General features: G+C 41.0%; 1 protein-coding gene across 8 annotated transcripts in view; it reads right to left on the reverse strand.

Annotated features, from left to right (window-relative positions):
* utrn (utrophin) overlaps positions 1-27816 on the reverse strand; it is a 430508-nt gene that overhangs the window by 249161 nt on the left and 153531 nt on the right. For all 8 annotated transcript variants that reach the window (XM_061929658.2, XM_061929664.2, XM_061929663.2 and 5 more), the window contains 14 exons: positions 25154-25324; positions 22476-22532; positions 22253-22399; positions 21831-21968; positions 21677-21760; positions 21431-21604; positions 19663-19835; positions 11599-11746; positions 10241-10416; positions 9802-9937; positions 9075-9224; positions 2035-2187; positions 1858-1959; positions 1550-1670 (listed from right to left, as the gene is read on the reverse strand). In XM_061929658.2, coding sequence (XP_061785642.2) covers positions 1550-1670; positions 1858-1959; positions 2035-2187; positions 9075-9224; positions 9802-9937; positions 10241-10416; positions 11599-11746; positions 19663-19835; positions 21431-21604; positions 21677-21760; positions 21831-21968; positions 22253-22399; positions 22476-22532; positions 25154-25324 — 1930 coding nt within the window. The remainder of the gene's footprint in view (positions 1-1549; positions 1671-1857; positions 1960-2034; positions 2188-9074; positions 9225-9801; positions 9938-10240; positions 10417-11598; positions 11747-19662; positions 19836-21430; positions 21605-21676; positions 21761-21830; positions 21969-22252; positions 22400-22475; positions 22533-25153; positions 25325-27816) is intronic.

Consider the following 27816-nt stretch of genomic DNA (forward strand, 5'->3'; position numbering starts at 1 on the left):
AAAAAAAAAATGTTTATCTTTTGAACATCAAATATGTTGTCTTTGTAGCATATTCAACTGAATATTGGTTGAAAATGATTTGCAAATCATTGTATTCCGTTTATATTTACATCTAACACAATTTCCCAACTCATATGGAAACGGAGTTTGTATATATATATATATATATATATATATATATATACATCCATCCATCCATTTTCTACCGCTTGTCCCTTTTTGGGGTCGCGGGGGGTACATATATATATATATATATATAAATACATACATATATATATATAAATACATACATATATATATACATATATATATAAATACATACATATATATACATGTACATACATATATATATATATATATATATATATATGTATATATATGTATGTATTTATATATATATGTATATATATATGTATGTATTTATATATATATATGTATGTATTTATATATATATGTATGTATTTTTATATATATATATATATATATATATATATATATATATATATATAAATACATACATATATATATATATAAATACATACATATATATATATAAATACATACATATATATATACATATATATATAAATACATACATATATATACATATATATATATATATATATATATATATATATATATATATATATATATATATATATATGTATGTATATTTAGCAGCTGAGATAGGCTCCAGCGATCCCCTGTGACCCCGAAAGGGACAAGCGGTAGAAAATGAATGGATGGATGGATGGAAATGTATATGTAAGCTTTGAAAATCTGCTGTACAGTATGTGTGCTTGGGTCCTATTTTTAGGAACACTGATACAAAACCTCACAATAATGTCTAATTAAAAGCTAAAAACGTTATGACAGACCGCCTTAAAAAACGGAATGGAATTTTAAATTTTTTTTACTGAATGAGACACCCAGCATGTACATGAAAATACAGAATGTGGGATTTACAATATTAACTATGAACGATAGAACACTGAATATTGACAACATGTGAACGTCACACCCCCTCTCGATCGGCATATTTTACAATCAAGCGAAACGCAACAAAAATGCAACAAACACAGCGAAATATGAACGCGAAGGGTAAAAAAAAACACCTACAAACTGATATATCACTAAGCTTTAGAACTTGTTGTAAAAATCTCTCCACCCACACTGCTTGGTGTCTCGTCTGAGCTGCTGTGACTTAGATTACCATAGTAACTAATTGGATTACCATAGTAACTAATTAGATTACCATAGTAACTAGTATATCATGCAGAAGCACAGATTCCAACCATTGAAATACTTTGTGTAGTTCAAGACTTATGATCATTTGAAAATATCACTGCACATCATGATGGCAGCTACAGTTTCAATTTTAAAGATCTAAAAAAAATGTTTGGGGAATGTCCGGCGGGCCAAATTGAAAATCTTAACGGGCCGCATGCCGCCCCCGGGCCTTAATTTGCTCAGGTCTGTTCTATTATGAAATGTATTATTTTCAATGGAAAAATGTGTTTTGGAATCTATTGTATTTGAATCTGTTTACCAAGCTGCTGGCGCTGGACACCGGATTGGCGCTGCATCCACGGAGAGACATGCACTTGGAGAGACTCCCTCAGCCGACAATCCAGGACCTTCCAGTCGCCCGCCAGCTGCTCCACCTTACTCTGCATGCATCGGAGGCACACACGCCATGAAACATTCAGAGTGTGAAACAAGGCGACAGCGTTTAATAAAACAGCCAATTAAGCTTCAATCAGTTCCAGGAAAGAAAATGACCAGGCACGGCAGCAATATTGTGTAATTACACAGTGTTCTGCGTTTTAGGGGAGCTTATTGAATAAATCATGCAACCTTTTCATGAGGCGACAGCTGCTGTCGTCGCTGTAGCTCAATGGAGTGGGCCAACAGGTCTTCTAGGTCGGCCTTTCGGTCTTTCATTGAGATCTCCAAAGCCTACAACAAGTTTAAAAACACATCATTGCCTCAGGGTGTGGTGTTAAGACGGCATTTGGAAGGCGTGGAAAGTACCTGAGCTTGACCAGGACTCAGGCCTCTGTTTTCGATGGTCTGGTGCGTGATGACCACCCAGTCGGTCAATCTACTCATTTTATCCTTGAAGTGTGCATGACTCTGCAGGTTACCCTCCACTTGGCCCACTTGGTCCAACAACTCATGCGTTACCTACAGGAAGCATGATGATGGAGGAAAATAACAATATGTGAATATACGTACAGTGATTCTTTCACAAATACCTAGAAATGCATAATTGTAGTATCCTACCAGGCTTCTTCCAATTATTTAAATGTATACCATAAATGCTCTAATTGTAGTCGGGACCTTTATTCACCTAAACCGGAGGTCAGCAACCCGCGTCTCTTTTTTTTTTTTTTTTTTTTTTTTTTTTTAATGTCCTGTCCAGCTTCTCAGGCAAATCATATAGTTGATGTAGATGCCCATGTCGGCTGTTCAGATTTACTTTACAAAAGAGAAGTGTAGGATACTTCTCTTGTTGCCTTATTTGTATTTGACTTTATTAAATGTATTTATATTATCATTTAGTGCAGCCGGGCCGGAGCAGGAGGGGATAGAAAGAGAGAAAAAAAGAAGACAGAGGGGGAAATTGTGGGGACAAGAGGGGGATTAGACAGAGAGACAAAAACAACAACAGCAAACAACAACAACAACAACAATAGAGCAACATCAGCAAATATGACATGTACAAATATGATGGTAAAAGTAATAGCAAATAAGCAGTTAGCGAAAAATAAAAAAAATAATACAGAAATGACAATGAGCATTATTACACTACAAATGGATCAATACAAATACCAATAGAAATAGCGCTATTGAAAATGAACAATACCAATAATTTACCTTTATTATCAACAATACAGTTGTTTAAATGCAACAATACATATACGTAATGATAACTTGAGATACGAAAGAATGCAGAAAAATGGAGGGGGAGAAAGAGAAGCAACCTACATTAACCTTGTAGATTGTTATAGTCACAATAGGTTAAGCTTTGTCAGTGTGCCATGTGTTACACCCAGTTTACCCTAGGGCAACAACGTTAATATATGTTTGATGAAACGTGATTATGTGCATGAGTGTAAGTATGCATATGTACTTGTATATGTACAGAATGTGTATATGTGTTTGTACAATGAATGTATATGTACAGAATGTGTATATGTGTTTGTACAGTGAATGTATATGTACAGTATGTGTATGTTTGTATATTGAATGTGCGTGTGGATGTACGAACATTAGGTAGGTAAATATGTACTGTATTTGTGTATGTATGTGGGAGCGTAGGTACCTATGTACATATGTGAGCATATGTGAATTTGCATGTACAATACATTCGACTCCCAGAGTGCGTGGGAGCCAGAGCACGGCCCCATCACCCCCGAGAGCCCAACCCACAAACAGGAGGCGTGGTGCCCAGGGAACCAGGGACCACCGCCCCCACGCAGCCAAGCCGGCCAGCGACAGGAACCCCAGAGCCCGACCCACCGTACCGCCCACAAGGGCCAGCAGCAGGCCGCAGACAGACGCACCCGGCAGAGGACAGGGCACGAGAAAAGCAGGGGACAGCCAGACCCCAAGCCAGCGAGAGACCACACCCCACACGGGCAGAAAGGCGAGACGCCCCGCCCGAGGGACCCAGAGACTCCCCGCAACCGGACGGGAAGACCGCCCCCGCCCCACCGGCAACCGGGCCCCCACGAGCCCACCCCCCACCCCCGGAGAGCGCGGCGAGGCCAGCCCCCGGCCACCCCACCCAAACCGGCCGCCGCAGGACCACCCAGGCACAGGGCCACGGGAACCACCCACCCCACCCGCAGGGACCCCAACGATGGAGATGGAACAACCAGCAACCGCCCCGCCGAGCCCCCCCCCTGAGGGAGGGGAAAAATTAAAAAATAATATTAATAAAATATATTTAAAAAAATAAATAAATTATATAAATATAAAACCCGCGTCTCTTTAGCGGCGCCCTGGTGGCTCCATGGAGCTTTTTCAAAAATGTATGGAAATGGAAAAAAATGGGGTGAAAAATATATTTTTTGTGGTAATATGGTTTCTGTAGGAGGACAAACATGACACAAACCTTCCTAGTTGTTAGAAAGCCCACTGTTTAATAGGTTTGTGTTTATGCTTCACTGATGAGAGTATTTGGCGAGTGCCGCCGTATTGTCCTACTAATTTCAGCGGCCCTCGAACTCACCGTTGTGTGGACTGAGACTCAACAGTTTGTTAATGTTTATAACTTTCTCCAACGACGTGTATGATGTTACTCCTTCTTTGTCTCATGTTGTCCACCAAAAGTTATATACTGTGTGTGAATGCACAAATGTAAGCTTTGTTGATGTTTTTGACTTGTTGTAGTGCTAATCAGTCATATTTGCTCAGTGCATGACTGCAAGCTAATCGATGCTAACATGCAATTTAGGCTAGCTGTATGTACATATTACATCATTATGCCTCGTTTGTAGGTATATTTCAGCTCATTTAATTTCCTTTACTCCTCTGTGTATTTAGTTTATTATTCCATATTTCATGACACATTATCTGTATGTAATATTGGCTGCATTTCTGATAGTTGTTTGTGTGCCATGTTGTTCCAGACCACAGCAAACGTTACCCAGCTTGCAAAGATTGTAATAAATCCATTAGAAGAAGACAGCCTGCAGTATCCTTTAACTTAGACACACACATCTATACCTTGGCCATTCTAATGTCCAGGAGTTATCGCACACTCTGAGAAGTTTTATTAATGTTTTCCAATGTAAAAATGTGTAGAATAATTAATTCGCTAATTGACTCAATTTTAGATATTCCCACAAATCAGAAAGGCCTAATCTCCAAAATCTACATGTTAATATCCCAGTTTGGTAAAACGTCTCTTGATAAAATCAGAGGGAGTTGGGAAGAAGAGCTTGGCAGATCTATAGATGATGGAGATTGGGATTCTGCCTTAACCCAAATTAATAACAGTACAGCCTGTTCAAGGCTTAATTTAATACAATTTAAGGTTGTCCATCGTATTTATTTTACTAATTCCAAACTCTCCAAAATATACCCCAATATCTCGGATACTTGTAACAGATGTTACATGTCACCTGCAAATATGACGCACATGTTTTGGTCTTGTCCCCATTTGCTGGATTATTGGACAACTATTTTCAAACACCTTGCTAAGGCATTGGATTTAAATCTGACACCATGTGCAGAAATGGCTATTTTTGGGACGGTATCAGATCCCCAAATAAAGAGAAAATGTAAGGATAGTATCGCCTTTGCATCCTTATTAGCACGTAGGAGAATTTTGCTGGAGTGGAAGTCACCAGTCTGCCCCAAAGCCTCCTTATGGCTTAAAGACCTTATGATGTATTTAGATCTGGAGAAAATAAAGTTCAATCTTAGGGGGGCACCTGGGAAGTTTTATTCTGTTTGGGGCTGTGTGGTTGACTACATAGCTAAATTAAAGACGCTACAGGACACATGAAAAGTTCACCTTTCATAAACCAGCTTCCTTTTTGGTAGTTTTTTGTTTTTGTTTTGTTTTTATTTATTCATATTTATTCTGGGTGTATATTTACTATCTGCCTATGTTGAGAAGAAAGTGATGTACTAATTATTTTCCATTTGTGACTGTACCTTTAACTTACTGTATGTAGGACCTGGGGGGGTGGGGGCTATGTGTGTATGGGGTATGTGTCGGGTTGTTGTTCTTGGAAGTGGGTGGGAAAAAAAGGGGAAAATGTGACTACTGTTCTATTGTATATTGTAATACCTGTCAAATTTAATAAAAACATTTATTAAAAAAAAAAAATGTGTAGAATAAATATTACATTTCAACATTTATGTCAATGAAGATTTGTGTCAGCCTGCGACACATAGTCATTTTGATAGTAGGCTAACACATCTAATATAGACCCTTACATCATGTGTTTTCTTCATTATAACACTTATATAAGTCTTAACATTTTTTGCGGCTCCCACTTTCTTGTATTTTTGGTCCAATATGGCTCTTTCAACATTTTGGGTTGCCAACCCCGGACCTAAACTCTTGGCCCCTGGCATAAACACTCTACGCGGTTGTTTAGGGTTACAACCACTACGGGGACACATGATTAAGGCGACCAGTGATTTTAGTAGCTGATCATCTACATGGTCGTCTGCTTGTTCTACTTTGACTGGATAAATTATCTCATGGATAAAATCTTACTTTGTCTCTGCCAAACTTTTATTCAGTGGTTAGCCAACATGCCTTAGAGGTAATTGGTAATTTAGCATCGCAGTGACTATAATGACCGTATTTCTAAAACGGCCGTACTTTTGTAGTTTATATTCTACCCAAACCTTTTCCCCAAAGTATATGTCTCTACAAAGGTTCCCATAGTTTTTGTTCATTTATTGTGTTTTGTTTACTTACTTCACTCGGTTTGAGCAGTTAAGCCGTTTTGAATTGTCTTCACTGTGGTTCCTCCTTTCTTATTGCCGTGTACGTGACTGTCTGTTTGCATGTACTTTTCAGATGAATTCAAATTCAAATAAAGGCAAATAATAGCACCCGCTGTTTCAGCCTTGATAGATCACACTGTGTATGTTGAGTTATTGCGGTCCGAGCAGCGGAGAAAGTCGCACAAGGGCAATGCAGAGCACCGCAAGGGTCCTATTAAAATTGCTGTGTTTTTTCTACTATACGGTTGGATGCCTTTTTGAGGCCCTCAAGATGCACAAAAAGTCCCCCGTCAGAAAAAAATTATATTTTTGGGGTCCCGAAATTTTTGGTGGTGGGTCGGGGCATTGGGAAGGATATGACCACAAGGGTCATGGGTGCCGGCCGATTTACGTAAAACCCCAACGGTGCTCGCAGTTTTAATTATATTGCATCTCCTCCTCTAAGTATTGTGGGTGTTCTGATGATTATTATATATTCTGCAGAATTATTCTGTTCACTTAAACGGGACCTATTATGCAAAACTAACTTTTCTTCCTTATCAGTACCTTTTTTGTGTATTTGGGATCCAAATACCGTATTTTTCTGAGTATAAGTCGCACCGGAGTATAAGTCGCACCTGCCGAAAATGCATAGTAAGAAAGGGAAAAAAAAACTATATAAGTCGCACTGGAGCCCGGCCAAACTATGAAAAAAACTGCGAGTTATAGTCCGAAAAATACGGTAAAACCCAAAAGTTTGAAATCAAATATACATTTTATAAAAGAATGTTGCCTTCCCCGATACTCCCTCCAAACGAGCCGTTTGGAGTTCACGCAATATGTGTGACGTTTTTCCAATTGGTGACGTCAGCCGATATCTCCATATAAGGTAGAGATTTACCCGAAATGCTTTGCGCGAGTCCGCTATTGTAGTCTGACATAGGGCTGAGCGATATGGCCTTTTTTTAATATCTCAATATTTTTAGGCCATGTCACGAAACACGATATATATCTCAATATTTTGCCTTAGCCTTGAATGAACACTTAATGCATATAATCACAGCAGTATGATGACTCTATGTGTCTACATTAAAACATTCTTGTTCATACTGCATTAATATATGCTCTTTTTAAACTTTCATGCAAAAAGGGAAATCACAACTAAGTCAATTGACCAACACTGTATTTATTAAACAGTTATTAAGCAGTGGCACAAGCATTCATGTCATTTCAAAACAGAAAGTGCAAGATTGTCAGAGACATTTTAAAACAAGCTATTAGTGCACTTTTGTGCATGATGTCACTAAGATGACATATCAAAACAACACTAAATTAAAGTGCACTTTTTGGACAGAATGCCACTACAATAGTTTAAAACAAATAAAGTGCACTTTTGTGCATGATGTCACACAAGATATTTCAATAAGTGTCAAATAAAAATGAGCTGCATAAAAGGAAATCAAATCCTTCGCTATGTGGTAGGTTCCTGCGGACGTTATCTCCTTCTGTTGTTGACAATTTCTTTCATACAGTGTTGATGTGGAAATGGTTGCCTCAGCATTTTGTTGGTGTGGCACCGAACGGAGATGTTGACATGCGGAGTGTCAAGCACTCTTCATTCTCCAGCGGGTGACTTTTCAAATGATGCTACAAATTAGCAGTAATGCTACTTTTTGTAGCAACGCTTTTGCCCCACACTTGACAAATTACGGTTGTCTGTTCGACATATTCCCGCTTGAAGCCAAACCACCGCCAGACGATGGACCCCCTGCTGTTTTTCTTGGGAATTCATTCTTCTTCCTTCATTTGTTACCAGATTCGCACCTTCTCTCTCTCGTATTACCTCTCGCACTACCTACAGCTAACGTTACCATGTCGCTACCTCTCTGCTCCGCGAGGGCGTATACGTACAGTATGTGACGTATGTAAGAAGGTGCGCTTTTTTAAGTGTCTGTGAGAAGGAGAGACAAGAAAGAGTGAGAAGAGCCTGTAGTGTAATGCCCGCAGCTAAAAGCAACTGCGTGAGAACGTATACTCGAATATCACGATATAGTCATTTTCTATATCGCACAGAGACAAACCCGTGATATATCGAGTATATCGATATATCCCCCAGCTTTAGTCTGACAATGTAGTCAATAAGTTCCTTCTTTTTCTCTATCCTCTTGTTGTGGGGCAGACTGGCTCGTGCATGCACATGCATGCTAAAATCCTCCGCTGTTGCCATTTCTAATACAAAATAGTGTATAGTTCTATATTAAATCTTTCAGTAAACTCCATTTGGAAGTGGTAAAAATGACAATATGGCTGATGGGGAGCAGACGCAGTCAAAGTGGAGGCACGTTAATAGGACCGCCCACAAAACAGTGCATCCTGAAGAAACAAAGAGCGGCTTGAAGATAGACATAATCTAGGCAAAATGTAGACCAAAGGTCCACCAAGACATGTTACGTAAACCACAAGGAAGTGATTTAAATGTTGAAACATTTCAAAATATTACCCCTTTAGGAGACGCAATACTCTGCTCACAAGTTTAGTAGATCAGCTTGGCATGTGCTATCAAGTTTGCACGTATTTTTACATGCTAACCTTTAGTAGCCCTATGTGTGTCCCACCTTGCTCCAATTAAGGTTGATGGCTCGAAGCTTGGTGACGTGCTGCTCCCTGCTCTGCGGGCTCACAGTAGAACTGGCGAGGATCTGAGGGGCGTGCTTGTTCAACCAACCCAGATGTTCATTGTGTGCGTCCATCTCCATTGCTAACGCCTGCAAAGAAAAACACTCCAGTAATTTATCTTATTAGACACTATTGATTGGAGGAAAGTGTAAGAAAAAAAGAGTAAAAGCTAATCAAGGGGGATTCCAGGATGCAGTTATCTGTTGGCAATGAGGGCTAAAAAGATAGTATATTGTATTTCCTTAAACAGATTCACAGGGTGTGTCATTTATCCTATAATGACATGGCTTTAATATACAATACCTACTGTAAGTGGAACTAGTTAGCATGTCCACAGCTTGCAAAAGGAAGAAAAAAACTGTCTTTATTCTTTCTGCAAAGCATATGGAACTGAGTTGGAAAAAAGTAACAAATTATGTAATGACACAAATTAAACACACTTTGGCATGGTTTTACAGCTTTACCGCATGTGCTAATCTTGTCTTTTAATCTGTGATGGAACACAGTTAGCTGTACGACATGTTTAACACTTCCCACTCCTGTTAAAACACGTCACGCAATTGGGCATGGCTGTGATCAAGTAAAGGCCTCATCTTTAAATACATGCTCGATACTCTCCGCAGTTGAGTACAATTGAAGTAAATACAGCATTTTTCTTGATCCTACCTTAAGTTCTTTGAGGTTTTGGTCCGTGGAGGTAACAGGAAGGGTGCCGAGGGCGTCTTCTGCCTGCCGCAGCCATAAAGCCAAATCCTCGCTTCTTCTCACCAGGTCTGTCAGGGCCGGATCTCCTCCCGCCAGCCTAGACGTACAGACACACACACGCATGCATTATTTACCTAGATTGGGATCTCCATTTCCCCCGGGTTGCAGGCGTAATCCTTAAATTTACATTTAAATTAGCGCTAGCGACTAATTGAGCACGCTTGATAAGGAAACAAAGAAGATGGGGAGGAAGTGCTGACCTCAGTGCTGGTCAATGCTGTAAAGCCCAAACTTTTAATAATATATCCAGACATGCAAATGAAGGCGCTGCTAAAAGTAGATATCGTTACAATCTCCCTTTTTTCAGTCAAACTCATTTACATGACGTTGCCATGGATACCTGCGCTGCCGGTCAAGAACCTTGCGGTTGACAGCCCTCCATCGCTGACTCAGGGTGTGAAGCTTCTCTTCCAGGAGAGGGCCATCTGGGGAGGACAACTGGCCGATGATGCGCTCTCCGGTGCGGGATAATCCGGTTAGGACGGGTTGTTGGCTTGACAGGCCTTCCTCTAGCTCCTATTGTACAAAATTTAAGGATCAGTAACACAGAGAGAAAAAACTAGTGGTTCAAATCCAATGCTAAACTCCATTTTGTTCAGAAATCCAATTGTTCAATTCCAGCGCACGCTGAACTCATCAAGACACTTGTTGAGGCACAGAAGAAATTAGTTTAAAGTTGAGGCAGCAAACTGTGTCATTTAATCCTCTCGTCCGCGCTTACCAACCGTGGAAACATGGGTTTAGTTCAAGATTTACAAACTAAACATCGCTCTCATCTAACTCAATAACTTCCTTGTTGTGCATAATAGGACTGCAGCTATCGATTATTTTAGTAATCAAGTAATCTATTGATTAGTTTGTTTGATTAATGGAATAATCAAATAAAACACACTTTATAGCCTTAATGTGTATTTTAGGTGAAATAGTTAAAAAAAGATGCGGTCCTGCGAGGGTGTACCCCGCCTTCCGCCCATGTGCAGCTGGGATAGGCTCCAGCACCCCTCATGACCCCATATGGGACAAGCGGTAGAAAATGGATGGATGGATAATTAAAATAAAGATTGTTCAACTTGGCATAACCTTCATTACGTTCCATTTACCCTATTTTAATTTCTATTTACCTTCTATTACCTTTTATTTATCTTCTTTTGCCTTCTATTTACTTTCTTTTACATTTTATTTACCTTCTTGTACCTTTTATTGACCTTTTATTTCGATTTACCCTTTGCCTTCTTTTACCATATTTTACCATCTATTTAACTTGTTTGACCTTTTTACCTTCTTTTGCCTTCTACTGACCTTCTTTTAACGTTTTCCCTTTTCCTTCTTGTAATCTTTTACCTTTACCTTTTATTTACCCCTTACCTTCTTTTGAACTTGATTTACCTTCTTTTATGTGGCCCCGATTTTATAAATTTGTATTAGTTACACTCATTAAACGATTAATCGAAGCAACACAGTTTAAATCAAAGCGTTTGTCTCATCGAATTAATCGTTTTAATCAATTCATCGTTACAGCCCGAGTGCATAATGACTATGATGGATGTATAGTCTGTTTGGTAGATGCATTGTAAAAGCATCCTCCCACCACAGGGAATAGAGTGCAATTATCATGCAGCTACTAATTTTTAAAACTTATAAACAGCATAACATGGGAATAACAGCTTGGAACTTGGGCACGCTTCTTCTTCCACTGACCGCTTGGTGGTGCCGCAAAGAATCCAGGTCCAACTGTCCCTCGGGTCCATCAGAGAGCAGCAGTCTCTCGGTGTCAGCCAGCCACTGGCTCAGGTCATTCATGTCACAGTGGAACTGCCTCCATTCCTCGACAGCGCGGTCAAAGCTCCTGCAGAACGATGGCGATGCTTTATTTTACTTTTAATACAGAGCCACATGGAAATCACACCACCAAACGGTAGTTTATAGAAAGGAGAAATGTGCACCTTACTAAATAAATCAACCTGGACCGAGAGGCTGATTAGTTCAACTGACAAACGAGAGGGAGAAAAAAAGAGCTTTATATTGCACATGAGGGCTATTTCCTGCGGCAGAGCAATGATCTGTTAGGAGAGGCAAGGATATGAGTTTAAATGGGTCATTTTATCAACTATACACCAACTGTTTGACTTCATGACACCCTGAGGTCCTGTGGTGATTTCAGAAGATACAGTATCTCGCTAATGTGAGTAAACCCCTCACATAACAGCTAGCATCTTCTCAAGTTACAATACTATAAAATTTGGACATGATTTAGATAAGTCAGTGTACAGCTTGCATAGCAGTACACATTTACTATCTGCTTTAAATGACTCAACATGTGTTGACTAAATGAAGGGTGTCCAAACTGTATCTAGCAAGGGCCGCATATACAAACCCCAAAACCAGTGAAGTTGGCACGTTGTGTAATTTGTAAATAAAAACAAAACACAATGATTTGCAAATCCTTTTCAACCTATATTCAATTGAATAGACTGCAAAGACAAAACACTTAACGTTCGAACTGGAAAACGTTATTTTTGGCAAATGTTATCTCATTTGGAATTTAAAGCCTGCAACATGTTTCAAAAAAGCTGGCACAAGTGGCAAAAAAGACAGAGAAAGTTGAGGAATGCTCATCAAACACTTATATGGAACATCCCAAAGGTGAACAGGCTAGTTGGGAACAAAAGCAGCTTCCATGAAAATGCTCAGTCATTCACAAATAAGGATGGAGCGAGGGTGACCACTTTGTGAACAAATGCATGAGCAAATTGTCCAACAGTTTAAGAACAACATTTCTCAACGAGCTATTGCAAGGAATTTAAAGATTTCACCATGTACGGTCCGTAATATCATCAAAAGGTTCAGAGAATCTGGAGAAATCACTGCACGTAACATTGAATGCCCGTGACCTTTGATCTCTCAGGCGGTACTGCATCAAAAAGGGACATCAGTTTGTAAAGGATATCACCACATGGGCTCAGATCACATCACAAAACCACTGTCAGTAACGACAGTTTGTCTCTACATCTGTAAGTGCAAGTTAAAACTCTACTATGCGAAGCAAAAGCCATTTATCAACCACACCCAGAAACTCCGCCGGCTTCGCTGGGCCCGAGTTCATCTAAGATGGACTGATACAAAGTGGAAAAGTGTTCTGTGGTCTGACGATTCCACGTTTCAAAATGTTTTTGGAAACTTTGGACGTCGTGTCCTCCGGAACAAAGAGGAAAAGAAACATCCGGATTGTTATAGGCGCAAAGTGAAGGCACCATTAATGCTGAAAGGTACATACAGGTTGTTGGCAACCAACATATGTTGTTATCATGGACGCCCTTACTTATTTCAGCAAGACAATGCCAAACCACGTGTTACAACAGCGTAGCTTCATAGTAAAAGAGTGCAGGTACTAGACTGGCCTGCCTGTAGTCCAGATCTGTCTTCTATTGAAAATGTGTGGCGCAATATGAAGCCTAAAATACCACAACGGAGACCCCAGACTGTTGAACAACTTAAACTGTACATCAAGCAAGAATGGGAAAGAATTCCACCTGAAAAGCTTCAAAAATTGGTCTCCTCAGTCCCCAAACGTTTACTGAGTGTTGTTAAAAGGAAAGGCCATGTAACACAGTGGTAAAAATGACCCTGTGCCAACTTTTTTGCAATGTGTTGCTGCCTATAAATTCTAAGTTAATGATTATTTACAGGAGATGCGGTACATTAAAGGGAAACATGAATTCTAATAGTACTGTGACATTCTGAAGCGGAGCATAAGCCCCTCCCTCTGGAAATTGGCACACATTCAACATAGCAATCCCAAAATGTTGACACTATGGACACAATGTCCACTGTGACGTGTTGTGTATCCAGAAATTAATGGATGTGTGCTAAACCATTTTCAGTGGATAGCAAATCTATACATTCACATTAGTGTACATGCTATATAAGCTGCACACTGACTACTCTGAAGAATATCCAAGTTTCATTGATATAGTATATTCTAAAGACACTGCAATGAAAATGCCATGTTAATGGTGTACCAGTCAAAAGTTTAGAAACACTCCCTAATTTAATAGCATTAGCAAGTGTGTAAGGTACAATTTTAAACTAGTGTAAGCAATATGGGTGTCCTGATCCGATACCAGGCATGTGAGCACTCTTTGAGAGAAAAAGAGGAAACCCTCTATCAACACCAAGTGCTGACACGCAAGCCCCGAAATCATTTTTTTTTAAATCAAGACTCCATTTCCTGCAATTGGGTGCATTTCTACACTATATTTTACCTTTAAATTTATTCTCATCTACCAACCAATTTTGACTGTCCTTTTGACACTTACATGGCCCATGTAATGTACAAAATATTTTTAGTGTTTATAGGAGATAATTTACTAACATTTTTATAATTGAAAGTGTAATTTAAAATTCTATAACATGCATGGTGTTCTGCTGACCTCGACTGCGGAAGTTGTGGATCGGTGGAGGGAATACTTCGAAGACCTCCTCAATCCCACCAACACGTCTTCCTATGAGGAAGCAGTGCCTGAGGAATCTGTGGTGGGCTCTCCTATTTCTGGGGCTGAGGTTGCTGAGGTAGTTAAAAAGCTCCTCGGTGGCAAGGCCCCGGGGGTGGATGAGATCCGCCCGGAGTTCCTTAAGGCTCTGGATGCTGTAGGGCTGTCTTGGTTGACAAGACTCTGCAGCATCGCGTGGACATCGGGGGCAGTACCTCTGGATTGGCAGACCGGGGTGGTGGTTCCTCTCTTTAAAAAGGGGAACCGGAGGGTGTGTTCTAACTATCGTGGGATCACACTCCTCAGCCTTCCCGGTAAGGTCTATTCAGGTGTACTGGAGAGGAGGCTACGCCGGATAGTCGAACCTCGGATTCAGGAGGAACAGTGTGGTTTTCGTCCTGGTCGTGGAACTGTGGACCAGCTCTATACTCTCGGCAGGGTCCTTGAGGGTGCATGGGAGTTTGCCCAACCAGTCTACATGTGCTTTGTGGACTTGGAGAAGGCATTCGACCGTGTCCCTCGGGAAGTCCTGTGGGGAGTGCTCAGAGAGTATGGGGTTTCGGACTGTCTGATTGTGGCGGTCCGCTCCCTGTATGATCAGTGTCAGAGCTTGGTTCGCATTGCCGGCAGTAAGTCGGACACGTTTCCGGTGAGGGTTGGACTCCGCCAAGGCTGCCCTTTGTCACCGATTCTGTTCATAACTTTTATGGACAGAATTTCTAGGCGCAGTCAAGGCGTTGAGGGGATCCGGTTTGGTGGCTGCAGGATTAGGTCTCTGCTTTTTGCAGATGATTTGGTCCTGATGGCTTCATCTGGCCAGGATCTTCAGCTCTCACTGGATCGGTTCGCAGCTGAGTGTGAAGCGACTGGGATGAGAATCAGCACCTCCAAGTCCGAGTCCATGGTTCTCGCCCGGAAAAGGGTGGAGTGCCATCTCCAGGTTGGGGAGGAGATCTTGCCCCAAGTGGAGGAGTTCAAGTACCTCGGAGTCTTGTTCACGAGTGAGGGAAGAGTGGATCGTGAGATCGACAGGCGGATCGGTGCGGCGTCTTCAGTAATGCGGACGCTGTATCGATCCGTTGTGGTGAAGAAGGAGCTGAGCCGGAAGGCAAAGCTCTCAATTTACCGGTCGATCTACGTTCCCATCCTCACCTATGGTCATGAGCTTTGGGTTATGACCGAAAGGACAAGATCACGGGTACAAGCGGCCGAAATGAGTTTCCTCCGCCGGGTGGCGGGGCTCTCCCTTAGAGATAGGGTGAGAAGCTCTGTCATCCGGGGGGAGCTCAAAGTAAAGCCGCTGCTCCTCCGCATCGAGAGGAGCCAGATGAGGTGGTTCGGGCATCTGGTCAGGATGCCACCCGAGCGCCTCCCTAAGGAGGTGTTTAGGGCATGTCCGACCGGTAGGAGGCCACGAGGAAGACCCAGGACACGTTGGGAAGACTATGTCTCCCGGCTGGCCTGGGAACGCCTCGGGATCCCCCGGGAGGAGCTGGACGAAGTGGCTGGGGAGAGGGAAGTCTGGGCTTCCCTGCTTAGGCTGCTGCCCCCGCGACCCGACCTCGGATAAGCGGAAGAAGATGGATGGATGGATGGATATAACATGCATGCCAAGAAGTCAGAAAACGTTTCCTATTTGGCAACTCTATCCTGTAGCCACGCCCCCTCAGGTAATATACTTCTGATGTCGTGACCTCTGTTTACATCAGTTACGTCCAAAATATACCTTCTCGCTGGCAACTGATAAATACTAACAGTTTTTGAAATGTATTCATCCAAATAGGATTAGCAGCAAAGAGAACAGCTACCACCATTGTGGCTCGGAGAGCGAACAGAGGCAACAAGAAAGCTAGCTCGATGGTTAGCTAACTTGCGAGCTTGTTTCCGTGATCCTGATCGTCTCCCCGTTCTCAACTCAGTGAGGGGTTTAGGCAAAAGGAACGGCAAGTACCTGCTGCTAAGGCAAGCGTTCAACAAATTGTGTTCGCTTTATATACAGTACAGGCCAAAAGTTTGGACACGCCTGCTCGTCATTCAATGGGTTTTCTTCATTTTCATGATTATTTACATTGTAGATTGTCACTGAAGGCATCAAAACAATGAATGAACACACGTGGAATTATGTACTTAACAAAAAAAGGTGAAATAACTGAAAACAGGTTTTATATTCTAGTTTCTTCAAAATAGCCACCCTTTGCTCTGATTGCCGCTTTGTACACTCTTGGCGTTCTCTCGATGAGCTTCAAGCACACCTGTGAAGTGAAAACCATTTCAGGTGACTACCTCTTGAAGCTCATCAAGAGAATGCCAAGAGTGTGCAAAGCAGTAATCAGAGCAAAGGGTGGCTATTTTAAAGCAACTAGAATATAAACCTGTTTTCAGTTATTTCACCTTTTTTTGTTAAGTACATAACATTCATAGTTTTGATGCCTTCAGTGACAATCTACAATGTAAATAGTCTTAAAAATAAAGAAATCATTGAATGAGAAGGTGTGTCCAAACTTTTTACCGGGACTGTATATTTTTTTATATATAAAAAAAAAACACGCAGAAGTGATATTTTGACACAAAAATTAAAGTTTAAAAACACGAACCTGCCTGGATACTGATATCGCATATCGTTCTGATATCAGCAAAAATAAAAGCATTGTATTATATCTGCCTGCATCTAAACTTTCCGATATAAGTTCTGATACAAGCAGTCCTGCATTGTGTTTACTTGTGCAAAGTTGGACAGCCAGTTAACCTAAGGCTTTTAAATATCTACATGCATTTGACAGAGCACACGAACAACTTTGCTATCTTCAATTGGTTTTAAATGCAGAGAAAACAAAGTGTATGCTCTTTACCACATCAAATACTGTAAGATCAGCACTGTGTGAGAACATTTTAACCAGAAATGGGCAACAAATTATGTTAGTATCTGCTTTTAAATATTTAGGATTTTTAATTGATGACCACTTGAGTTTTAAGGAGCACATTCAGTATGTTGTAAAAAAACTGAAACTTTTACTGGGATTTTATTATAGAAACAAGTCTTGCTTTTCTTTTACTGTGAAACAGAAATTGGTGGAAACAACCTTTTTACCTGTTATTGACTATGGAGATGTGTTGTACATGAATGCTGCTGCTGGTTGTCTCCACAAGCTGGATAGTGTGTACCACGGGGCACTGAGATTCATCACCAACTGCGCTCCCCTTACTCACCATTGTGTGTTATACTCAATGGTTAACTGGACATCTTTATGTGCTCGACGCCTCAGTCATTGGTATGTTTTCATCTACAAAACCATTCTGGGTATCACTCCATCTTATCTGTCTTGTCTTTTAACAAAGAAACAAGGAAGTCACAATCTTCGTTCAATGAATGTTCTGCAATTTGTCGTCCCCAAAGTAAGAACTGAACTGGGCAAGAAAGCATTTAGGTTTTCAGCACCGAAGGCTTGGAATAACCTACAATCGAATATTAAACTTCAAACCCTAGTTACGTTGAATGAGTTTAAAGCTTCTGTGAAAGGACTGTAGTCTACCTTGTCTGTATGCACATGTGCTTTGTTTTAATGTTGTAAATGTGATGTTTTATGTATTTGTTTACTGTTTTAAATGTAGCCTTGCTGCTGCCCTCTTGGCCAGGTCTCCCTTGGAAAAGAGATCTTTGATCTCAATGGGATTTTACCTGGTTAAATAAAGGCTAATAATAATAATAACCTCTAAAGGTCCTCCAATAAGCACACAAGTTAGACATTTTCTTGTATTTTAGTCAAGTCATTCACAAAATGTAAACATTAAAACGTTCCTAGAGCCAACACAAATCTTGGAAAGAAAATCTTTCAGATACGGTTATGTTTATGGAATAATTTACAAAAGGATCTTAAGCATCTGAGCTGGTCACTTTGGGGGAATTTCAGGCCATTTAAATGATCAAGAAACTGTTTCTTTTGGGCATTGTACTTGTTTTTAAGTTGTTTTTACTGAAACATTGTATACATTGTTTTGACCTATTACATTTTCATGTTAATATATGTAAGTAACTGTGACTGCTGCCGATTTTGTTGTTCCTTTGTGTCTTTTGTTGTGCTGCCCTCTTGGCTAGGTCACTCTTGGAAAATATATTTTAATCTCAATGAGTGTTTACCTGGTTAAATAAATAATATTGATTGATACTGATTGGGAGGCTACAGGCACACAATAGCACACAAGCTTCGACATAATTAATAAGTGTCCCCAATTTAACAATACTGTCCTCTAAAACATGGAATTTGTCAATTTAAACAAGTATGAAATGATTATAGTTGCATAATACTTAAACATATAAAGTCTCCAAGGCAGAAGTGTAGTAGAGAGTATCCAGTAACAAGTGTGTCCACATCATTCAACTTACTGAGTCATAAGCTTAACCTAATTCATTATTGTGGCTACTAGGTGTCACCAAAAAAACAATTATCACTCCACTTAAACTTAAAGTCAATTTCAGACAGTTAATATTAAATATGCTCTGTTTAAACCTACCTTTTTTTTTTTTTTTTAACTAATTTTACTAAAGCAAACATTTTGAATGTTTATATGTACAGATTATGGCTTAAAATATGCAACATGCTGAGAAAGAAATGTAATTATTGTATGGATGATGTAAAGATAAACTTATTCAGAGCCTATTGCACTCCTCTGTATACTGCCCCCCTGTGGGTAAAGTATAAGCAGAAAAGCATACAGAAGCTGCAGGTTGCTTATAATGATTGTATGAGGCTGCTCCTGGGAATTCCAAGAAGCTCCAGTACAAGCCAGATGTTTGTTAGTGTTGGGGTGCCCACTTTCTCTGCGTTGCTATGCAACCTTATGTTTAAGTTTATGTGTAGGGCATCTGAGTCTGAAAATGACATAATCACTGTGATAACGGATCCTGCTCGCAGTTCTGTTAGGTACTCATCTGGACTGTGGAATCATTGGCACACATGTTTGTATGTCAGAAACTGACATTTGGCCTTTATATTGTTTTGTTTTTAAAGTTTTATTGTTTTGTTTTGAATGTTTTGTATTGTGTTTTTATGTGTGTAATGGATCTTAAGGTCTGCAAATAGAGATTGATGATGATGATTTTCTAACATTACACACTACAAAATAAAAGTATGTATGATTTGTGCTGATATCGTATCGGCTCAATATTGGTATTGGCCAATACTCGAGGCTCCACTCCGTGGAAGCCAAGTGCCAGATATTACCCATGTTGACTTTTAAATGGCAGGTTTTCAAAGCAGCAGTGGTGCATTCTCACCCTTTACGTTGGTTGTACATGCGGTTAAGGCGGTCCCATTCGGCGTTCAGCTGTGTGAGACCGTCTTCCACCTGAGAGACCTCTGCGGGCGAAGCACCCGGGATGACGTCCGGGTGGCGCTCTTGGATGCCGGTCACCTGCTCTCTGATACGCTCCAGGTTTTCACTGATGGTCTACAAAAACAGAAGACAGCTGCGTTTCCATTGAAGTTTTTCACAAAATAAAAGCGATATTCCTAAAATTTTGACAAAGTAAATTTGCAACTTGTAGTTGTTTCCATTAAAGGGTGTTTTCTCATGCATAAATTAATACACATAATACACATTAAGTTGACATGTAAAACATAGTGCCCACCTCAGTGACCATGTGAGCAACTTTGATTTCTCCAAAGCCACTTTTTAAGTTCAATTGTGAATAAAAAATAATCTGTTAGACTTTTCAAGTTTGTTGTGAGGTCGTTCCATTCCTTTATCTCTTTATATGAAAAGGCTGATTGTGCAAAAGAGGTTTTACATCTGGGTATGCTACACTGCCCCCCGGTGGAGGCTCGTGTGTTTCTAGTTGTCACAGCAGATGTAAACTGGACAAAGTGCTTAAGTGGCGCTGGTGCAGTGTTATTTAGGATTCGGTGGGCCATTCGTATTGATGCTAATCTTTAAATGTTAGCAAAATGTAACAATCTATATTTTCGAAGAATTAAACAGTGATGGTGGGGTTGTGGTTTTCGGTCAAGGATTTTGAGCGATTGTTTGTGCAAGGTTTCCAATGACCTCAGTGTCACTTTCCTTGCCTGGGACCAACATGTTATACAATAATAAAAATGAGACATAATCATTGCATTAAAATAAAGTTGATCTGCCTGCAGTGTTAATGAATTCCTGATAAATTTAAACATTTTTATATTGTACTTAAGTCTCTGGCACATCTGTTTGATATGTTTTTTAAAGCCAAAAGGTGGCCTAAAATCACATCCAGGTAACGATATTCACTACATTTGTTTTTATTATTTCCTTATTAACAGTTATATTTGAAAATGATGACGCTTTATGTTTTGCTTACAAAATACATTGTTGCCGTTTTCTTAATGTTCAATTAATAGATGACGTGATGACAAAAGCAGCAGGTGATCGCTTAAAAGCAATATCCTTACGGACACCTTGAAACTTGTCGGGGCATGTGGGCCTCTCCGAGCCTGCGGGTCGGGCTCTATTGCGGGGAATGTACCCGCGAGACGGCTCGATGCGGCGGTGCCGCCTTGCTTGCCCCGGGCCGACCGATCGGAAGCGAGACCAAGACGACCCATCTGCCGTAGTTGTCCCGCATTGGTGACCCGCCGGTTTGGTGTTTAAGTGCTCTCTAAATACGAAAAAAGTGTTTCACTCATGCTTTTGCGAAAAACTTCAATATATTTTAGCGATTTTTGACAGGTTTTTTGAAATATGGGTGTTTCCATTACCAGTTTCTTATTGCGATATTTAGATTTTTGCGCAGTTCTAGGGGTAATGGAAACGCAGCTAATGACTACTTCTTGCAGTTGTATATATTTTATTTATATTGTATTTGGCCCGAGTGCGTGAATGTGAGTGTGACTGTTGTCTATCTGTGTTGGCCCTGCGATGAGGTGGCGACTTGTCCAGGGTGTACACCGCCTTCCGCCCGAATGCAGCTGAGATAGGCTCCAGCACCCCCCGCGATCCCGAAAGTGACAAGCGGTAGAAAATGGATAGATGAATGTATTGAAAGCATGAAGAAGACAAGTCAGACTGACCCTGAGTGTGTCTTCCTGGCTGGAGAAGTCTTCATAGAGCCCGCTGCTGAGCTCGGACGAGTTGAGCAGCAACTCATTGTCGGCCATGGCGAGCAGCACTTTGTTGATGTCCAGCAAGTAGCTGGATGGGCTGTGTGAGGTAGCGCGGCTGCTGTCCACTCCCGACTGCATGTCCTTACACCGTTCAAAAAGAGACTTAAAACAACTGCACTGAATCCAGAAGAGACGTCATCAAATTGAGCTCACCTCTACCGAGGCGTCTTCTATCTGCTGTGTGATAGTGTGGGACGACTCTGCTTCTAGATGCCTGCTTCTTAGCAGTCTTAACTCCTAAAACACACAAACTTTGAAGAGCAAACTGCAGCAGCGCACAAAGGGCGGCCTCTCTTGGATATCGAACCCTGTGAGCGGAGTACTGGTTCCGAAGCCGGAGCAGCAGGAGCCTCAATTCCTCCCTCTGGACCTCGTCTGAAGTTTGCTGCAGCAGATCTTCTCCTCTTCGCAGCAGTTCTTCCACGCTGGCTTTCTCCTCGTCCATCTGGTGCAAAAAGACGAGCGTGAGAAATGTGGAGCAAGGAGCTCCAGAGACACCAGCAGAAAGCAACAGTGTCGCTGCAATAAACGAATTTAGTTTTAAAAGACACTGGGACATTGACCTTGCTTGGGATTGGCCACACGAGTGTGATTAGTGTCATAAACATTGATAACGCAGGCTGAATTCCAGACGTGTTAGGCCTTGAATTGTCAAATCAAAGCACAGGAGCAGAGGAAGGACTTTTCATGAAACGTCCAAAAGCAGAAACTCAAATCTAGTTTGTGTACCTTGTCATCATCCGGGTTGATTGCAGGGTCCTGGTGGTCCCGCTGCAGGGCCCGGAGTGTGTTCTGGAGCTTGACCTGGAACACCTGCACCTCACTGGGGGGCAGATCATCAGCAGTCTCTATCTTGGTCTCCGAATTATAAAGGATCTAGATGGGAAAAATCATCACTTTATTCATTTAAATGTATATTTAATACAGAGATTAGTGTGAGACAGGCTTTTACCTGCTGGGGCACTTCCTCGTTCACATCAACACCTCTTGACTCCAAATTGCTCACCATCTGCATTTAAAATACAAAAAAACTGATAATGTAACCCAACTTACACCAAGTACCACCTCAACAATGTATTTGCTTTGTAAATATAATTTTTGCTACCTTACATCTTAGCTTCTAATATGTGGCTTGTACTTGCAGATAATTAGTTTTAAAACAATATCTAATTAAAGACTAGTTTAGTTTGGGCAAATATCAGCAAATGCTTACAGAAGAACTGCACTTTTTGGGGGGTATTTCTGCCTATCCTTCACAATCCCTATGTAAGACAAAAACATAATTATGTTTTTCTTTTTTTATGCATTCTAATTCTTATAATATGGCAGCTATTGGGAGTACACTCATAAAGCCCTATAAAAAAAACATCCAAAAACCGTCAGCAATACTCCATTTCCATCTCGTACAGTAGACCCGGAGATGGTGAGAAAGACATGAAAAGATGCTCGTTTGCGGCATCATCACATCAGCGGCATCCCAGTGAGAGCAGACATTGTACAGTAAGTCATTGTTTTACGTTGTTCGTAGTTTGTATTTCTTGTTTAGCACTTAGCAATACTGCTGCATGATGCTTAGTGTTTCACTAAAGCTGGATCTGTTTCGCACACAGCTCCTGAAACTTGTAGATCATCACCTTTATATTCAGGTAAGAAAATATAAGGTTTCTGATCATCATTTGTCCCAAAGTAGTCTTTGTTGTCTCTCATGAAATCTGCCATAAGTAGTAATGTTGTCGGTGTTGTTGAAGGGAAAAGCTGAGGTTGTGATGTGTCTGTGAAATGAATGCGCCGCGGTATGCTTAAAATTAGCAAAATACCTGAATATTACATGTTATCATTAATGTCCCTGTTACTACATTTTATATACTGACAGCTTGTATATGAAACAATGATATAGGATTTTTAGAGCCCTTTATAGATAGGCTCCAGCGCCCCCCGCGACCCCAAAGGGAATAAGCGGTAGAAAATGGATGGATGGATAGGTGGAATAGATTGGCTCCATTGTTAGCTGACTTTTGATAATGTTTGTTTACAAGAAAAAATGCATAAAAAAACAAAAACAAGTATGAAAAAACACAATTCTGAAAAAGGTGCAGTTCCCCTTTAATTATTTGCATTTCTATAGCTATTTCTAATGATATCTCTCTAATATGAAGATAAAAACATTAAAACCATCACTGGCGTTTCAAATATGTTGAGCTTGCCTTCCACCAGTGGTACTTGTTGAACAGTTCAAGAATACATGACCTAGCTTGTATGCGAGTACCTGGGATGTCACAATCAACATTTTTAGCTTGCGACCCCGAAACCGATTTTGTGGCCTCAGATCCTGATCTTTTTTTTTTTTTTTTGGCCTCAGATCAGATCAAATTTTAAGTCACAACCCGATACTTTGACCATAGATTATAGAATTTGAAATATTTTATAGAAAGTAAACACAATAACACCTTTTTATTAAGTTTATCTTATTAAATAAATAAAAATGCTAGTATTGTTATAAACCAGATGTATTAAATGTGTAGTACTGAAAGCAACATACATATTTTAATAAAATGGCTAGTGCACAATAACTAAACAAAAGCAAAGACTATTGGTTTCCATTTAAAAAATTTAGGATTTTCCCTCAAAGCTTCCTATAGACTCACTCTCTGAGTTTATAAACAATAATAAAAATGACCAAAAAATTATTTTGTAAGAAAATAAAAAATATCAATATAATCACTTTAGTATAGTTTACATATTGATACCATACTGGGTTTCGATAGTATCGACATCTGGATCAATCACCTCTACTTTACATTGAAGCTTTAGCAGTATGTTTGTGTGCGTGCATGCGTGTGTGTGTGTGTGTGTGTGTGTGTGTGTGTGTGTGTGTGTGTGTGTGTGTGTGTGTGTGTGTGTGTGTGTGTGTGTGTGTGTGTGTGTGTGTGTGTGTGTGTGTGTGTGCGTGCGTGTAGCATGCATCGCCATTCTTCTTCCTCGAGTCCTCCAGTGATAATTATACATGGAAGAAACTTAGCTTATTTTCCGCGATGGATGGATGGCACGTTTTGTTGCAGCTTGCTCTCAATTCATGCAACTTCTGCATGTTTTCACCAAGAAATATAATTGTGTTCTCCAAACGCGCATCACTTTTGAAGGAATCTTTCACGTGAGTACAATCTTTAGCATGTAAACACCGGGACACAGCTTGGTTCTGAGCAGTTCTTCAGTTGATCAAAGACTGTCTGATTGGGACATCGCTAATGAGTACTAAAATACTAATGAGTATTAAAGTGCAGTACAGTAAAGTACAATTTAAACTATATTTTTTTTAAATGCTGATGTCATATATTCATTTCAGGGATTTCGTCTTTTCTATTACTTTTTTTGCACCTACTTCTTCCTAATTAAAAGTAAAGCAGTACACGTGTCACTGTCTGGGCTGCTCAGTACAATATAGTAAAACCGCATTTTAGTCCAAGTCGTAATGCTAACTCTTCCCCAAACACAACTTTTAATCCACTTTTTATGTTTTCTATTATGTTTTAGTTTCAACAGTGACTAGTCTATTTTTACACTTTATAACGTTGGACAGTAAATGAAGATTATATGACAGCTAAAACTCTCCTGGAACACATTATTTCGTACCTTGGCCGTTTTGATGTGCCGTGACACTTTGTCAAAGTTGCAGTTGAGCTCAGCCAGTTTGGGCTCCACCACATCCCGGCAGGCAGGCCCCCTGCTGGTCATCAGGATGACAGCCTGGTCCCTCACGTTGTCCACACGCAGACCAATGTCCTCCAGCTCCTCCAGCATGTTCTGATCAAGAGCAAGCAGACACACAAAGTTTGGGCGTCTCATTATGTATTTGTTTAACAGCCTGGTGGCGAGCGGCATAGCCTTGGGGGGTTTATCTCAACAAGGTCGGCAGCTGTGGTAATTAGGTGGAGACCTTCAGTTGGCACAACTCAGGAAGGAGGTTGAAATTCAATACATCTAGTGACAAAACCATTGTGAGTTCCTCGCAGCGGTGTTTGTATCAAGTCGTCTGTAAGAGGTGAGTTTGCCTCCTACAGTCAAAACAAGCTGTCGACCATGTTGACGGCGAGACCCACAGGGCGGGGAAAAAATCTTAGTCTAATTGCGACGCCGTCTTCTTCTTTTTAATGATTTGCTAACACTACTAAGTTACAGCAGGCTGCAATAAAAGAGGCCCTCTCTTTACTATGGAATGCCCTCCCGGTAACAATTAGAGATGCTACCTCAGTAGAAGCATTTAAGTCCCATCTTAAAACTCATTTGTATACTCTAGCCTTTAAATAGCCCCCCTGTTAGACCAGTTGATCTGCCGTTTCTTTTCTTTTCTCCTCTGCTCCCCTTTTCCTTGAGGGGGGGGGGCACAGGTCCGGTGGCCATGGATGAAGTGCTGGCTGTCCAGAGTCGGGACCCGGGGTGGACCGCTCGCCTGTGCATCGGCTGGGAACATCTCTGCGCTGCTGACCCGTCTCCGCTCGGGATGGTGTCCTGCTGGCCCCACTATGGACTGGACTCTTACTACTATTATGTTGGATCCACTATGGACTGGACTCTCACAATATTATGTCAGACCCACTCGACATCCATTGCTTTCGGTCTCCCCTAGAGGGGGGGGGTTACCCACATATGCGGTCCTCTCCAAGGTTTCTCATAGTCATTCACATCGACGTCCCACTGGGGTGAGTTTTTCCTTGCCCGTATGTGGGCTTTGTACCGAGGATGTCGTTGTGGCTTGTGCAGCCCTTTGAGACACTTGTGATTTAGGGCTATATAAATAAAGATTGATTGATTGATTGATTATGTAATGGTCATGTAACAAGAGTTTCAAAACAAGAGCATAATGGTAAATCTGCAGTCACTATCATCAACAGTAGGAAAATTTGGGATCGCAAATTACAACCTGATCAATTGATTTAAGGTTAATTGTTAAAAAATACTTAACATAAAGTAATTATATTACTACCAGGGGTGTGACATTACGGTCATCTCACGAGACGACACACGATTTTGGCTTCACGGGACGAGACCAGATTTTAACATTATATTTAAGCAGGAGAGCTACGTAAAGTGGTAGAGTGGGGCCAATTCCAAGGGCCCCTGATTGGCAGGTGTTGCAGGGAGGCAAATGGGGGCCAGAATGCCTGACAGCACCCCTGTTTTTAAGAAAACTATATGACAAGTTATATATGACTGGACAGGAAAACATGTTTTGATTTGCCTGGGTCACAAACAAGGCGGGTGCACTTTGAAGTATTTTATACCTTTGCATGCATGAGCTTTTAAACTGTTGAATTTGTTTGTACAGATGAAAACTCAAATTAAAAATGATAAAAGTTAAAATATTGTAATCATAATTAAATATGTCTGTTTTTAAAAAGCTTTGTGGGGTATTCTGCATTAGCTTTTAAGTGTATCAATAATTCAGCTGTATTGTCTTATCTCTGGGGTGCTACTGTGGCATCTTGCTGCTGTAGAAGCAATGCAGTGTGTTTGGAATGCTTTTGTGTGGTGTGTCTTGGTGTCCATGACGGACAGAATAGCCTGCTGCTAATTGGACATACAGAGGGCGCGTTGCTGGCGCTCGGTAGCTTTACTTGTGTGCGCAAAGACCTTAATGTGCAGTTCAAATCCTGTTCCCACAGCCAGACGCATATGTTTCTGTTCTACAATATTAAAAAATGTACTTTAAAAAATTGATTAAAACTGATTGGAGCTGTGGCCGCAAGGTAGTTGGTGCTTGTCGTGGCGGTAATCCTAGAACCCGTTGGTGGACACCGACGGTGAGGGATGCCGTCAAGCTGAAGAAGGAGTCCTAACGGGTTCTTTTGGCTCATAGGACTCCTGAGGCAGCAGACAAGTACCGACAGGCCAAGCGGTGTGCGGCTTCAGCGGTCGCAGAGGCAAAAACTCGGACATGGGAGGAGTTCGGTGAGGCCATGGAAAACGACTTCCGGATGGCTTCGAAGCAATTCAGGACCACCATCCGCCGCCTCAGGAAGGGGAAGCAGTGCACTATCAACACCGTGTATGGCGGGGATGATGTTCTGCTGACCTCGACTGCGGATGTTGTGGATCGGTGGAGGGAATACTTCGAAGACCTCCTCAATCCCACCAACACGTCTTCCTATGAGGAAGCAGTGCCTGGGGAGTCTGTGGTGGGCTCTCCTATTTCTGGGGCTGAGGTTGCTGAGGTAGTTAAAAAGCTCTTCGGTGGCAAGGCCCCGGGGGTAGATGAGAACCGCCCGGAGTTCCTTAAGGCTCTGGATGCTGTGGGG

Source organism: Nerophis lumbriciformis, linkage group LG34 (assembly GCF_033978685.3).
Source record: "Nerophis lumbriciformis linkage group LG34, RoL_Nlum_v2.1, whole genome shotgun sequence".
NCBI classification, from domain to species: Eukaryota; Metazoa; Chordata; class Actinopteri; order Syngnathiformes; family Syngnathidae; genus Nerophis; species Nerophis lumbriciformis.